Below are 16,766 nucleotides of genomic sequence, written 5' to 3'. Positions count from 1 at the left end.
AGACAAAATAAATACAATTACCATTTTTCTACATTTACAGCTGAAAGGTGACAAACATTCAGAATCTTAGCCTAATATTTCTTCAAATGAGGTTTTTCTTTTATATTAAGTTAAATTTGACAGTAGAATAACTGTGTTGCTAAGACATAACAGCTGGTTAACTTACAGTAACTGAACATGTGGGAAACTTCAGGGTTCTCCAAGTTTATCCAGGCCTAGTTTTACTGTGATATTTAAAAGTGTTCCCCTGTTTTAACTTTGCACATTTAAATAAAGTTAAAAAGGCTAAATTCAGACAAAAATATTTAAAATCAGAGGTACATGAAAACTTTATCTTAAGTCGCATCTTAATGTGTGCTACACTTTGCCATAATGAAAAATTAGATGGGTTATTTCTGTCAGTACAAAGAAGCAGAGAGGTCTTCTCTTTTGTAGTCCTAGCATTGATGAGAACTATTCTCCAGTCCACATGATCACCAGATCCCTTTACATATTTGAATATTTTAACTTGACATGAAAATTACCAATTTACTTTTTGGAAAATCTTGGCCTAATGTCTGATAACATAACCCCTCAACAGAGGCTTAAAGGGCTTAATAGCAAGACTCTGAAGACAGAATGGAATGACATGATGGGGAAATAAATAAACATGGTTTTGATATGACAAGAAATGTGCTGTGATATTATTTTAAAAGGCACATTTCTCAGTTGAGGATAAATAAATTTAATCTACAACTAATCCCAAACAGCAGTACATTTATTTTTTTATTTACTTTTGCATTGAGATTGGGTAGGAATATGTGAGGGTAAAGTCTCAGGACTCATGAATTCAAACATCATGGAGAATACTGTACTAATACTAATATATAATTTCTCGATGATGTATGTCGCACCTTGAAGCATCTGGAAACCCAAAGATCAACCAAACTTGTGGAGATCCTTAATTCTCTACGTGATATCTTTTCCAATTTTTTTGATTATTTCATGATGTTATAAAAAGGAAACGGTGAGGTTTTGAAATCTATCTATATTGAAGCCATTATTTAATTTTAAAGTTATTGAAGTTATGTGTCTGGAAAGTGAGGGTTAAAATAGGATTTAATCTTTTTAGGTTGAGTGTTTTAATAATAATAAAAAAATATTAACTTAATATGAAAAAGAGAACTTTAAAAGGTCTTAATGAAATGACGGATGATTTTAATTCTACAATACTCCTCTTCTGACAGGACTTTAAACCAAAGATTGGAGGCTAATCCAGCAGAAGTCTCGCCAGACTCCAAATTAGATTGCACAGTTTGGACATTTAATCCCATCACATTTTATTTATTTTAGGTTTCTGGTGTAAAAATTTCACAGCAGGCTGAAATGTTTCCATATTTGTCTGTCTTTCAAGACACAATTTGATCGGTTTGCTTGTGTTCCTTGGAGCTGCAGAGAAGGTGACGGTATATTTCAAGGATAGCAAATGTTTCCTCTGAGTTATTGTAGAGAAATATAATTATATTAATAGTTAAAAATTATGTTGTTTGGTTGGTTCGCACTAAGGTATGTTTAACCTAAAAAAATGTACTGTGTCAAATGGTTGGGTCAATCTGACCTAGAAGTCAGGAAGGAATTCAGATTTGGAGAGTTGTGGAATAACAATCACTTAAGAGAGGAAAGTTGTTAGTTTTAAGCTGTTGTGCAAGAAAATTCTGGCACCGAACCCTTCTCCTGCTCGCCTGCAAAGGAACCGGGCCGGAGCCCAAGACTTGGGAAATAACCTCTGTTTGGACAGATAAGGAACAAACAATTTGACTAATAGTTCATCTGAATTGGAGCAGATGTTGAGGTCAAGACGTCTCTAATTCCAGGAGGTCAACTCCTAATTCTCGGAACTTCCAATACACATCCAGTGTAAAACAAGCCAGAAGTGCTACTCAAATGGAGGGGAGTAACGCCATTGGTCAAAGTTTCCCAATACACACCAGTAGAGCTGGGACTCTATAAAAAACTGATGTCAGAAGTAGAAGTCAAGAGATTTTGGATTTCTGTAACGATGTGAATGGGATGTTTTGGTTCCGCAGATGTGCATTAAAATCTCTTCCCGTCTAACTATGAGCAGAAGGAATTCCGAGTCGTGTATTTCCTTGTTTATATATTCCATGAGTTTAGGCACCTTTAAATTTCTCTATATTATTTAAGCACAAACAGCCTCTTCACCTGCGTCACCAATCATCCCACATGTTGCATTCAGCAACTTGAATTGCACTGACGCTGCTGGTGAGTCACAGTTCCTCAGTGATAAATGCATTCCAGAGAATCATAAGCTCTTCGAGGTAAATAATATCTAATTTCTGCTCGGAAGATTTGCTGTTCCTTCGCAGTTTTTAGGATTCGTGATTTCTGCTTCGCCTGATCCTTATGCCCACCCGCCAAGTGTGTGCAAGATGCGGTGAAATGTTGCTTTTTGATCAGACAAAAAAGCGTGGACTGAACGATGGAGGTGGCTGACGTATGTGGAAGCTGCTGCAAACATCTCAACCTGTGCTGGTTTCTACAAAAAACGCTCTTGGATGTGATGCAATAATGATTTAGGACATGACTGGTGGTGTAGACACAGGCACAAACCTGGTCTGTGAGGATTCGAGGCTTAATATCAGGAATGGCACCCCCTCTCAGCTCATCTTCCACAGCCATGAGTCTGACAACAGGGAAATAGAAACAAACAGACCGGTTGACAAAAGTAGAGTTATGAAGCCGGCGTTCTTCAGATGTACTGTGAGATTGTGTAGCCATATGATGATATTAAGGTCCTGAAGTGTTCCTGGGCATCCTGTGAGGTGCCCAAAAGTGAATCTAATCTTTGTTCAGGTGCAGAAAATGTAAAATGAAATTGTGGATGAGTGAAGTGTACGGTCATGTATTGTCTGCTCACTATTATTATTATTATTATTATTATGATAATTTCTTCCAAGTATTAATTTCTGTCACAATCAGCCTGTCTAGGTTTAGATAATCTTTATTTTTAACTTTACATTAGAGACTTGGCCACAATTTCAGCTTCATTAGTTGATTCAAACTGATTATTCTGTTTGAAAAAAAGAAAAATCCATTGAAAACCCTTAAAGTGAAAGACTAGATGTTACAGTCTTCTCCTTATGGCAGTACAAAGTCAACAACATAAATATACAAAAGTCAATGACAACTAACAAAATATGAAGGTAATTCAAATCATCATGTTGAAAATGAATGAACATGTTATTAAAAAGAAAAACAAAACTGGTTTTCTTCAGAATGTTTTTGACAGTGGGATTACTGGGATGCAGAACAACAAGTCACCTTGACTTTAGGCTACACAAAAGTAGTAACAACCCTTGAATTTCTGTGTGATAGCCAGCATGAAATAAGCAATTACTGTCAATTACTGTAAAGTGAAAAGTGGCTTTGCAGAACCAGTTTTAGCTGTAATTTCAGCTTCATGTCTTTTAGCCTGTGTCTCTCTGCTTTATACATTTGGAATGTTAATTATTTTTGCCCATTTGTCTGGAATATGCATCTGAATATAAAATATGTCTTGCCACAGATTTACAACTTAATATAGGTTGGACTTTGACTGGTCCATTCCAAAACATGATCTAAACCAAGGATGTCAAACTCTAGTCCTCTGGGATTTGTGTCCTAAAGCTGCTAGATGTTACTCTGTTACATTACAGCTGAACCTAATTCAGCAGTTTGATTCATTGAACTAGGCATGTGTGAGCTGAACTGCTCCATTGTAATTCTGTCAGGAAGTCTGGGGTCGTGTTCCTGCTGGAAGGTCTCAAGTATTGCACAGTTTTTTCTTCCAGGGCTGTTCAGTATTTATCTAAATCTATCTTCCAAACACTTTTAACCGGCTCAGCTGAAAGGCAAACAAACCATTTCAGGCCTTTACTGAGTGGCAAAATGAACACAATTATTGAAAGAAGATTATAAGAACTGTTGATCCCAGTTTTCTACACCTCAGTTATGGACACAGTAAGTAAAGAAGGTCAAATAAGACCAAAATTACATGAAAAACACTGCAAGCCACACAGAGGACATCAAAATGAAAACTCTCTTCCCATGATGAAACACAGCAGAGCAGGGAGACTGGTCAGAGTTGATGGAAAGGTGGATGGAGCTACAGATTGAATCCTGGAAGAAAACCTGCTAGAGCCTATAAATGACTTGAGACCAGGATGGATTTCACAACACTAAACATTCAACAAGAGCTACGATGAAATGGGTTTTAACTGAACCATATATTCACGTGTCAAAATGGTCCAGTCAAAGTTTATATCAAAATCCAGCATAGAACCTGTGACACCTAATATTGTGACTATTTTGTGTTGCTTTAATACATTAAATCCCAACAAGAAATAATGTTTGTGTTTGTAACGCAATAAACGTTTAAAAAAACGTTCTAGGGATTTGAATACTTCTGCGACTCAATGCAACTGCTGAAAACTACATATTCACCCAAATGACCCTGAAGATGATAGATGTCAGCTAATTCCAGCTGGAACCTTGATTCAGCACACACGTTTTTACATGTTCATGTAATTCCATCCCTGAGACAAACCTCTATTCCAGACTCCCTGAAGTTTGCAACCCCATTTGCACACCCAAAGAAAAAACTGAAATGACAGCAAATAAACACATCCATCCCATAAAGTGCCTTCAGAGTCCATTTTTTCCATCTAATCAAAGCCAGCCTCCCTCCCACATTTGATCCTCATTAGTTTTTGAAGAAGACAAACATATTCACTGAAGAAGCCATATCCAAAGCTCGTCAAGCTTTTTGGACCGCTTTGGGAGTTTTGTTGCTGTAAATGCTTTTCAATGACTGTAGCTCAACATTTGGCGACATAATCTGAAACATTCTTGTTGGTAAGCCGGCTGATAGTCCTCTGCCTCTGGGTAAATAGGTTCTTAATGTTCCTCTATCCGCCTGCTCAGCTCTCCACAACAAATTAGCTGAGCCCCTAAATATGTTTCTTCTATAAATGCAGTTCAGTCCAACAAGAGACAAAATTCTTCTTACAAATATGAGGTCCCGAGTCAAATGTTGCACTTTTCACTGATACATCCTAAACACATAGGAACTTACTTCTAATTTAATCAATTCTAAACTAAATACCCTTCTTCTAGCTACAAATTTTCATTTCAACATGAACATTCCTTGTCCCAAATAATTGTTTCTGATTATTGAAAGCATTCAATAATCAGAAACAATCATTTGCGATTGTGACAAAAAGGCAAAAAACAGAGGAAATTTGTAATTCGCAAATATTATTCATTGCAGTTTTTAAAAAAGCTACATTAATAATCTGTGTGTGTGTGTCAGTAAGTATTATTTTAGTAGTTAAGTTAATGGTATTTGAACATTTTAAGGAGATTTGTAATATACAGTCATGTTCAAGAAATTATGATATGCATTCAGATTGCAAGGTTAAAAGAACCTTTTGAAAATATAACACATTCATCCCTTATTCCTTTAGTAAAAATATTTTTTTTCTATATCTGGTATGAAATTCTAATATTAAATGTAATGTTTTCATTAACAGTAAGCTGGAATTCGTTACATTTAACAGAATTAAAGTCTTGAATAAGCCAGTCAGTGTGTAATTATGTGTTTCATATGAATTTAGCTACTGAAATAAATATACTTTTCAGGAATATTTTTATTCATCAAACATGATTGCATATTTTTAATGTATTTTTAATACTATCATACATGACAACTAATAATTCTGAAGAGGGAAATGATGCCTTCAGGTTCTCACATCAGCACACGCCAAATCAGAGCTATCCTGCGTTTCTTCATCTCTGCTGACCTCTCCTGGACCGAACACATAACAGCGGCCTTCAATAGAACCTGCCCTCTATTTCCACACGGATTTCTAATAAAAACAAGCTGAATACAACAGCTCATTGTGCTCCACTGCTTCTCCAATGAGAGAGCAGAGATGACCTTCAGCTGCACTGAAGTAGAAAAGCAGGAGGCTTTAGAGCATCACAAGCTGGCCTTCTCCTCTCCTCTGCCTCTCAACAGGGAACACTTACATGGCTTCCCCTCTCCTACTGGCAGCCACTACAGGTTCAATAAAGGCACTTTAACCACACTGATTGTGCTTCTTCCACAATGTCTCTCACACACATTACCAAGCCGTCAGACATGAATAAAGCGACATCTGCGATCTTTTTCTATCAGTTTCTTTAATAAAAAACTCTAATATTCTGCTATCAGCTCATACTTGTATAATTATGCATTTTTTTGTGTTTTCATACTCTTAAGATATGTTTCCCTCAACTTTATGTAAATAGAACATTTAAATTTTAAAAGGTGCAGAGTTTAATTAACAAATAAGGTTTTGTGTTTTATCTTCTTGCGTGATTATGAGCGGCATTAAAAAGGATTATGTTTCTGCAGGATTAAAATGAAATCTTATGTTTAACACTCCTCATAGTAGTTAGATATGGATATTTTTGTGGATCTTGGCTGTGGCAAACAATGTGTGACACTCACCTGAACAAATGCACGTTTGTTTTGTGAAGCAAACATAACAAAACAGAAGAAACCAGATATGACTGCCTGCTGAGCCTGAAAGCTAATCACCTGCTGATGATGCCTTTGATTTGAGAGTCTTTTTCCAGCTGCTGCTGCTTCAGGCGCCGCTCGCTGTCATCGAGGCGGTTCTGGTACTGCTGCAGGATCTTGCTGGTCTGCTGCTCCTGGCTCAGAAGCCTCTGCTCGTACTCTTCCAGTTTGCGATGCGACATCTTCAGCCGCTCCTTCAGAGAGTGAATTTCCTCTTCGTATTCCCTCACCTGAAAGGTGAACCAGATATTACAAATATGACTTCACCAAAACATTGCACTGGAAAAGTATTCATGCTTCTGGAAATGGAAGTGTTTACATATAAAAAAGTACAGTATACTGCTATCTTACAGAAGAACTTGAAGAATTATAACAAATGTGCCCATAAAGCATTATGCTGCCATCACCATGTTTCACTGTGAGGACGTTGGTGGTGTGTAAGTTTGGCATATTGTTTTATTATCTAGCCCTGTTTTAACTTTCTCTACAACTTTTTTTTCTGAGATACTGAAATAATGAGATCCTAAAATGAAAATACCACACTTTTCCAATTTGTGTGTTTGAAGATATTTAAAAATATGTGCTAGATTCATCTCACTTCTAAATTATGTGCTACTCTGTATCACTTAAAATCCCAAGTTTAAATACTTTTGCAACAGTCCATGCATGAAGCTAACACCTATCTGACTAAAACCCCATAAGGCTCCTCTTTTGTCTCTAATTTCTAAAATCAAGGTCATTCAAAACACAGTTATTATTACAGTTATTTAATCACAAACAATAATAAAATATTCTGACAGGTAAAAAAGCAGCTGACCCTTTCTAGTCGTGACTCATCCATGCTCTTAGAGTACTCTTTCAGCTGGCCCTCGCGGTCCGGCCGCAGGCTCTCGATGTCGGCAGAGAGGTGTGGCATGTTGGAGACCCATGCGACCGTCCGCTCGTTCATTCCCTGGCTGTTACCCTGAAACATCAATCAAGAAAAAAAAAGAAAAAGATTTCAAATCCTGTTTTAACCATTAAATAGTTTCAGCTTAAAGACCTTTTATTGTTTTTGTTTTTGTTCAGGGACTTGCAGCATTCACCTGTTTGTTTGCGACCGGTTTCAGGAGATGCTGCTGCGGCGGCTGCAGCTGTGACTGCTGAGGCTTCTTGCTGCTTTTTGTGGGCGTGTCTGTGGACTCCTCTGCAGCTGCTGCCGGAGCCTGGTTTTCTTTAGCGGAGCTTGTCTGGAAGGGTAGCCCTGGAGCCGGACTGTCAGTGACCAGCAGCTGCCCGTCCTGCTGTGGCGGCGGCTGCTGTTGCTGCTGCTGTGTCATTTGCTTCGATGGGCGGGACTTTGGCTGACTGCCGCTGAAGCTCGCATCCGAGGAGTTGAGGAGGAGGTTCCTGCTCTGTGGACGAACCTTTGGAGGCGTGGCAGTGGCAGGTGTGTTGATGGAGCGCTGGGACTTGAGGTGCTGAGCAGCAATAGATGACTGGCGGGACGGATGAACTGTCGTCGGAGGTGTAGCCAAGGAAGCAGGAGTGCCTGTGCCGGTGCCTGTCTGAGATGTGACTCCCATCAGGTGATGCTGCTGCAGAGACTCCTGAGAGGGAAATGGATGCAAAAAAAAAAAAAAAAGAAAACAGTATGAGTCACAACGCGGGAAAGATTATCTGTCTATTTTGAGAGGAGTATTCATTTTTGTTGCTGTGGCACTGAATTCCTACATACAGCCATGACAAAAAAAAAAAGAAATAGGACAACCTACAACAGCCTGAGTATTTTCTAAAGTATGTAAACACAAGGTATCAATTGAAAAAAAATGATAATAATCTTGACATTCTCTGTAAAAATGTCATTTTCAAAAAATACATTTCTGGTAAGTAATAGATTAAGTCACTTAAAATGACTGCAACCAAACATAGGTCTGTGAGTTTTGAAGGTTTCCCTTGTTAAATCTCAGACATTAAGTTTGGTGTGGTCTTTATGCAAGTGAGCTCCATGGGGAGATCCAACAAAGAGCTGATTATTGAAAAAGAAGAATATAGCAGCTGATCATTTAAAGAAGTATCAAAATCATTTGAAAACGGTCTGCAAGTGGAGGAAATCTGAAACAACCCCACTCTGCAGTTGTTGCTCCAAGCAAGTTCCCCTTAACAGCAGACCACAAGATCCTAAAACACATCTCCAATAACAAAAGGTTACTGTTGATGTGAAAGTTCTTTCCTTTTCAAAGAGAAAACTTTGCTTCCTAAAAAAACCCATTAGGGCCAAAGTGATAATTAATGTTTAAAGGTATGCCCCATTTTTTCAAAATTAATCTTTAATGTGAGGGATGGAGCAGTTTTGCTTCAATACCCTAGTCAGTTCACCCTTTCTGTGTATCTTACTCTAAGTGTAAAAGTGTTAGAAATACTTCCACCAGACGGAGCAACATGATTCAAAATTCAAGATCTTTCACCTGCTTATAAGCTGCTCACACCTTAAGCAGCCTCCGACTGAGACCCTCCATCTGTTCCACAATCACAGTTGACGACAACTGGGTCAGCAGATGCTCATGGAGACGCAACCTTTTCGATTTTTTTTTTCTAATTTAAGATGACACCACTTAAGAATGATCTCTATTTTGCTCTCATATTTGTGTAAACGCAAAGGAATTTGCAAGTTTAGTTTTGATTAGCATCCTAAATAACTGCAATCATATGTGATGGATGGATAGATTAATCATTAATTCTTAAAGCTCTTTCCTGAATGCACCATCTGTATAAATAAGCAGGTGGCTTGTGATGTTTGTTCCATTAAAGCCCACACAGCGGGACGAAAATAGCTCAATACGACACAAAAGCATCATTAAACACCGTAATTTTACATCCACGCCTTATAGTAAGCTCATCAGCCTGACGGATCAACGGCCCGAGTGCACACCAACCAATCCTCAGCCGCAGAATTCATTTAAACATGCATCAGAAAACACACGCTTCTCTTGACCCCATCAAGCAGTCTAATTAACGCCGAAACGTTTTCCGATTGAAACTTCTCTGTCTTTACTCTTTAGTGGAGGAGCTGCACCACATCTACATGACATGCGTGGCTAAGAAAGATAATGATAATGCAGCATCAGCAGCTCCGACACTGTTATCTGCCCGGTTGGCCGACAGCTAATAACCAGAACTGTTAAAAAAAGGACGCACAGTGCAGCGGCTGTGAAGCATTCTCACAGAGTCCAGATGAAGCGGGCATGGGACAAACGTCTAGATTCAGATGGCAGCACAACGAGAGCCTCTAACTTTACAGTAGGATTTGCTTATTATGTTGCTCAATCAGAGGTCCTTGATCAAACACTTCATGTGTTTGATAACCCTGCAGATATCAGTCACTAAAATTTAAGCCGACTTATTCTGTGATTAATAAATGCCAAATTATGCAACAGAAAACCACAACATTCCTACATAAGCATATTACAGTGATTTCAGAAGAAATCATTGCTGCTTAAACTGATCCGTTTAAGCAGCATTTTTTTTTTTTTTTTTTAGATAGGTGTAGATTTGTGGAAATAAAATGAGCTAATTAAAACTGAATAAAACAACATGCAAAAATAGGTACCCTATTAACAACCCCAAACATTTAGTGTAGACATAAAATCAAGCGAAACTGCTTTAAATAGTGTAAAACAAAATTTTAAATAATGTAACTGGATTGTTAACTGCAGTACTTCTGTGTGTTTTCATTGATTTAACTTGACCAAAAAAACTCAGTCGAAAATAAAGCAAGTTATGACCAAAAACTGTAAAAGATGCATGAAAACATGTTTTGAATGGAAGCAGAACCATTGATACATTTAGCACAGTTCATCAGGTGCATGTTTCTGATGTTATTCTCTGTGCACTCGGCATCTCTCGACTATCTTTTTGGCTCATCACAGAAATAATTTTGGGACTGTTTTGTATTAAACAGCTGAGTCATATACTAGTGCATCTCAGCAGATCATAAAAAAAGTTGTTTTACAATTTTTCCATTAAAAAAAGTAAATTTCACATATTTGCTGACTCTGAAAACAGTTATTTACATAGACAATATAACAATATTTGTATTGACAATTTACTGTAACATCACTATGCTTTTAAGTTTAGAAACTTTTAACAATAATGAATCAATTTAAAACATTGATGTATCTGGAAGAGAATCACGAATCAAAAGTCTGATTCATCCTTGGGTAAAATTTCTAAACAAAACATCTGTCATATACTTAGCAAGTATAAACAGTGTGGAAATGTCAAGGTTTCACATAATTCAGAAAGGAGACAGAACCTGTGTCTCCAAGATAATCATGTTTTGGTGCAATGTATGCATCAATCCCCTCCTCCCCCACAAAAAAATAAAACCCTGTCAAGATGCTCGCTGAAGCTGTTACAGAATACCATTATCATTATCCACGGTGAAATAAGAGCTAAAACAACATGGGCTAAAAGGCTGCTCAACAAGGAAGAAGTCATTATTTCTAAAGATTTAAGCATGAGAATACCATCACAACTGTTAAATACAGGGGCGGTGTGGGAAGCATCATGCTGCTAATGTGTTTTGCTGCTAGTAGGACTTATGCAAAATAATGGATGGCATCATGAGGAAATAACCATATGTGAAAAATATTGGAGCAATGTCTCAAGACATGAGCCAGGAAGGTAAAGCTTAGTCACAAATAGAAATAATCATACCATTAAATCTGTTTAAAGTGATTTAAAAACACCAAATTCAACGTTTTGAATGTCTGGTCCCATAAACAATTTGTGGACAGAGCTGAAAAGGTGTGTGAGCAAGGTGGCCTACAGACCTGACCAAGCCATACTAGTTTCTGTTTTGTTCAAACAAACTATTTCGACAATCTTGTTGACTTTTGGCCCAAGTTATATGATAGGTATTTATCTATAGACTTAATGTGAACTAGAGTACGAAAATAAAATGATAATACTAAAAAATCTCTAACATTATACAGTTTAACATGCAATTCTTCCAAATTCTGAGTAAACATATGCAGTGCTCACTTCCGAATTAAAACTAAAAGACTCTTATTACTTTGGCATTTAGTTAATAGCAATTTTGGTAATCTTAGCTGAGCTAAAATAGGAATGACTTAGTTTGAATTAATGTCATACAGTGACAAAAAAAAAAGGTATGCGAATTGACTGCTTTCTAATGTGGATCAATCACACACTGGGACACACAATTCAAGCTTTTATTTCTGATTTTGATGATTATTACTAACATTTGAATATTACATAAGACCAATAAAAATAATTTTAATGAAAAATTAAAATGTTGTGTGCCACAGTCTACGTATCACGGAGAGAATTGATGTTATCTTACAGTATTAAATGGATTGTTTCAGATTTACATCTGTAAATACTGGTTTTATTCATAAAAAATTAAAGTGATGTTCTTATTTAACTTATTTATTAACCCCTTTACTGTCATCATTACACCTGAATCCTCCTCGATCTATTGAATTAAATGTACGCATTCTAATGGTGTCAGTTAAGTAGATAACTTGTAATAAATGTTTAAAACTGAATGCAGACACATATTCACAGCATCAAACCATCATTCTCCATGTGTGAAACCAGTGGAGCGGCTCCTACCTGCACCTGCAGAGACAGCTGGTGCCAGGCGTAGTCGTGGTTCTGATTCTGCCGGGTGAAGTCGTCGCTGTAGCTGTGCGAATGTACGATGCTGGGCTGCACCAGGCTGCTCTGCGACTGCAGGGCAGAAAGGTCCTCGCTGCGGGAGAAAGCGCTGTTGCCAAAGGCGGGCGGGTAGTCGGGGTGGCCGTTCTCAGCCTCCGGGGTGAGGAGCAGCGGAGGAGGGGCGGCAGCTGGAGGAGGAGCCTGGGACTGAGCCGGGGAGTTCTGGGCAGCCAGATGGAATAGAGGATTCTGGAAAGAAAGGGGGAAATGCATCGCTGCAGCTGCCTGCTGCTGCTGCTGGGAGATGGATTCTGTTGGGGCCCCTACGTGGCCCATCTGGCTCAGTCTGAGGCCAGAGCCAGATGACCCCGGGGGCAAGTGGCCCCCCATACGAAGTGGGGCGCCCAGGTTCCCGAAGCTGTGGCCGAGGCCAGCAATGGAGGCCTGAGAGGAGGCTAGCATGTCTCCAACGGAGTTCAGGTTGGAGATGCTGTTCATTCGGGAGTCCTGAAGGTCCATCATGGAGACACTTTTGTTGACACTGTGGACCTGAGAGAGAAACAAAATGAATGTTCACTTTTTCTATCTGCAGCAAAGGCACTTATTTATATGAACCTGTCAACAAAATAATAGACACAAATATTTACATATAAGATATTTAGTGGTAGAATTGTAATAACAGTGAAAGTGACAATAAGAACCATTTATTACTTTTCACCTAAAGAAACGCAATTTGTGTCTACATTGCTCACTATATCTGCATTTGATCCCATTTTAAAATGTATTGAAAACATTTTCATATTTTCACAAAAATATGAAAAGAGTTTTATGAAAAGATTTTGTTCTCCACTGAACAAACAGTGGAGAAAATACTTACATGAACTAACTTCTTTAAAAACATAATTACCTGGAATTTAAATCAAATTTCTTACAAGAAATTGACTTTGGTAAATGATAAGTTTGAAACTTCAACTTGCTCATGAATTAAAATCAAAGAACTATATTTTTGAATTTTAGTAAAATAAATTTCATTTTCTCCTCATTAGGCTGAATTCTTAACCTAGTGAAATAAGTTTTGGTTTCATGTAACAGGAACCCAAACTAGGGACACAGGCATTAATACATTAATATTTATTGAAACTTCACTCATCTCCATGTTTTAAAAAATGTATAAATAAAAACAAAAACAGTAATTTCTAATTTCAAACAAATTATAACATTTAGACAAATAATTCTTGCTGGTTGGAGTGTGTTATAATGCCAGCATTGTAACACACAATGCTACAAAATATCATTTACTATTATTTGTCTCCTTCAAATTGGGCCATTAAACTTAGTGAATCACTGAAATGCTTTTTTTCAGAAATGCTAAAACTTTATAACCTGCAGAGAAAACTCCAATTAAAACAGGTAACGGAGCTGGTTACAAACAGTGCTGTGTTGAAACCTCTTGGGCTCTAATTTAGTTCTTCATTTGGAAAGTAAACTGCTGCCTGGCGATTTTTTCTGACACCGTTCTCTTGTTTCTAAATGAGGAGACTCTTGATAAATGTATTTCATCAAGATTTTATGTGGCACACCAACCACTTACAGTTGTGTTACTTGGCACCCTGGGTAAGCCACTTTTCTCCAATATTTCCTTACAGTGTGAACAAAACAGCCCACTTCATATGGAGCAGACAGGCAGATGTGCAACAGGAAGTTTTGGAGTGGTCATGGTGACCTGGACAGTAAGCAATCATTCATTAATTGATTGACTGGCTGATTCATTGATTGCAGGAGAGCATTAATTAGGTCAGAAGCCTGGAGGTCTATGAAACCGCTAAAGGAAACACTGAGATCCAAAACCTGGCTTTGACAATCTGTCAAAGCCAGGTTTATAAACTAATGTTTATTAGTCATCCACTCCAAAAATCTGATCGCCATGGAAGGATGAGACCCATTTGCGTCTTGCCAAAAGCCACACAAGGATTACAATTAATCTGTGGAAGACAATGTCCTGGTTACATGACATCAGAAAAGGTTTGACAATGTTGAATGCAATACGGTCAGATCTATAATGGAATAGTTAAAAGTGTGTTCATGTTAGAATGGTCCAGTGAAAGTCTGGAGCTAAATTCAATTGAGAATTGGCGGCAAGACTGGAGAATTGAAGCCCACAGACGTACTCTGTCCAATCTGAAGGAGATTGGACTGTTTTGCAAAGTAGAATTGGCAAAACATTTATGTTTCAATGTGCTTTCTGTTCCAGCCTTTTCACACAAGATTTAAAGCAGTTAAAGGTTAAAGTTTAAAGTGAAAGTGAAAGGAGGGTCTACTTTGTGTTGGTCATTCACTAAAATGCACTGATGTCATTGTGTGGTGACAAAATGTGGAAACGTTCAAACAGGATGAATGTTTTAGCAAGCCGCTGTGCCTCAGCGGTCATGAGAAATGTGGAAACTTTCTTTTCAAATGCAATCAGAGATTTTTAAAGAACCAATGAGGCTAGCCAAATAAAAACAAGGCAAAGATCTGGATGCAATTTAACTTAATCAAAATTTTAAAAAAACATCGACTTTCAATTACTTCTCAATGTCACCTGTTTTTTATCTTTTATAATGTAGCATGTGCAAACATTGGCCATTTTTATTGAAATTTGAGTTAAAACACCATCATGCCATCAGTTGACGAAATAAACACTCTACCTTCGGATCGGGTTCTGTGATGTCCGAGCTGCTGGTGCAGTACGCAGGGCTGGATCGAGCCAGAGGTGGGCGGGTGACGTAGAACACCTCCCTGGACGAAGAGCGGAGGTCTCGCTCGGCCTGACGCCTCATGTTCAGATTGGAGGAGAGGGATTCTACAGCTGAGACTCCGGTCGTGGGCGACGGGAGGCGCGAGATGTCTATCGAGCTGCAGACAGGCAGAAGAAGAGACTATACTGTGGAAGGATGTCCCTCAGCTCTGATGGATTATGTGCAGCTTGATGTTATTCACTTATTTTGGGACTGAGGCTGAAGAATTGCTTGGTTTTGATCCCACACACTCATCTGTGAGGCTTCACAGTATGCATCGATGTATGTGTGATTATATAACAAGCGCGTAATAGGGTTCCTACACAATTTTTCATGCACAATATTTCCAGACCTTCAAAACCCAACTGTCTAAAGTTCTCAGTAGTTGATATTTATTTCACTATGAATAAATGGCAGACTGAGAAAGGTTTTCATATGGAACAGGGAAAAACATCAGAAAAAGGGGAAGGAAAGAAGGAAGAGCGCAAGGAATAAAGGAAAGAATGGATAATCGGAAGGAAGAGAAGTAGGCCACAACAAAGCAGTGAAGGAAGGAAAGACAAAAAGGCATAAAAAGAAGGATAGATGAAACAGAAGAAAGAGAGTCAGGACACTAAAAAGGAGTGAAGCAAAACAGCAAGAAATACACAAGGAAAAAAGGAAAGAAGAAGTATACAAAGAAGGGTAGAAGGAAAGGAAGACAGGCGAAGGAGAGGAGAAAAAAACTAAATAGCCAAAGAAAATTGACAAGTATGATGGGAAAAGACAAAAGAAATCAGATGGGGTTAAAAAAAGAACTGTACAAGAAGGAAGAGAGATAGAAATGAGGGAAAAAATAAAATTGGGAAAAATAAGGGATGACAGGACACAAGTAAGGAATTGAAAACACAAGGGCAGAGGGAACAAACAAAGTGAGACGGCATCACTCTTGCATTACCCGTCACTTTTCCACCTGCACCAGATTTGCGTCAGTAAAGTGCTGAGTAATCCTTTCATGCTGACCCTCTATATCAGGGGAGCCCAAACTTTTTGAGACCAAGATCTACTTTTTCTCTCACCAGCCGGCTGAGATCTACCTCATGACATGAAGACATAAAAATTGTAAGTTAAACCCTACTGACTTATTTTATATGCGAATATACATCAGTTATAGCAGAAATAATAAAGTGATAGAAAACCTAATGCAGTTTCTTCCTCAGTGAGATTCTGACACTGGGAGGAGGTTACTGGTTTCTCAGTCAGAAGCTGGCTGCATAACTGTCAGTCAGTTATGGTAGATCTGAAATTTGGTTTGATGACGTCAATATGAGAAGCTACAGACTGCACAAAAGAAGGCGAATCAAAGACCGACTGACTAACAAGTCAGTCGGTCTTTGATTCGCCTTCTTTTGTTAATGGAGCCGAAACGCACTAAATTGCGCAACACCTAGTTGAAACAGTAACTACTGAGGTTATTCATTTTTAACACGTTTTATTGATTTTTATTTTATTTTTATTTTTTTATTCTTTGATGAAGCTACAAACGTTTTGGATCTTGGTGAATATTTCTGATAAGCCTGTCAGTAAAGGAAGTGCTGGTCTCAGCTTCCTGGCGGCGTTCAGTTTGTCACCTACTGCTGAGATCGACTGAAAACCTTCCCGCGATCGACTTAGCACCCTGGTCTAAATGATCTCCTTTATTATTGTTATTAAAACCCAGTCCAATGTCTCCCGACAATTCT

At 38.2% G+C, this 16,766-nt stretch overlaps 1 protein-coding gene across 4 annotated transcripts in view; it reads right to left on the bottom strand.

The window, feature by feature from the left end:
• The window catches only part of LOC114155904 (ras/Rap GTPase-activating protein SynGAP-like), a 59,733-nt gene that overhangs the window by 4,055 nt on the left and 38,912 nt on the right, over positions 1-16,766 (bottom strand). For 3 of the 4 annotated variants that reach the window (XM_028036050.1, XM_028036051.1, XM_028036054.1), the window contains 6 exons: positions 14,956-15,163; positions 12,224-12,817; positions 7,690-8,193; positions 7,422-7,568; positions 6,623-6,834; positions 2,611-2,683 (listed from right to left, as the gene is read on the bottom strand). In XM_028036050.1, the coding sequence (XP_027891851.1) occupies positions 2,611-2,683; positions 6,623-6,834; positions 7,422-7,568; positions 7,690-8,193; positions 12,224-12,817; positions 14,956-15,163 (1,738 nt within the window). The remainder of the gene's footprint in view (positions 1-2,610; positions 2,684-6,622; positions 6,835-7,421; positions 7,569-7,689; positions 8,194-12,223; positions 12,818-14,955; positions 15,164-16,766) is intronic. The other variant, XM_028036052.1, reaches the window with a different exon arrangement.

The sequence above is a fragment of the Xiphophorus couchianus genome, chromosome 13 (genome assembly GCF_001444195.1).
Source record: "Xiphophorus couchianus chromosome 13, X_couchianus-1.0, whole genome shotgun sequence".
Classification (NCBI taxonomy): Eukaryota; Metazoa; Chordata; class Actinopteri; order Cyprinodontiformes; family Poeciliidae; genus Xiphophorus; species Xiphophorus couchianus.
This window is presented reverse-complemented; position numbering and strand designations above follow the sequence as displayed.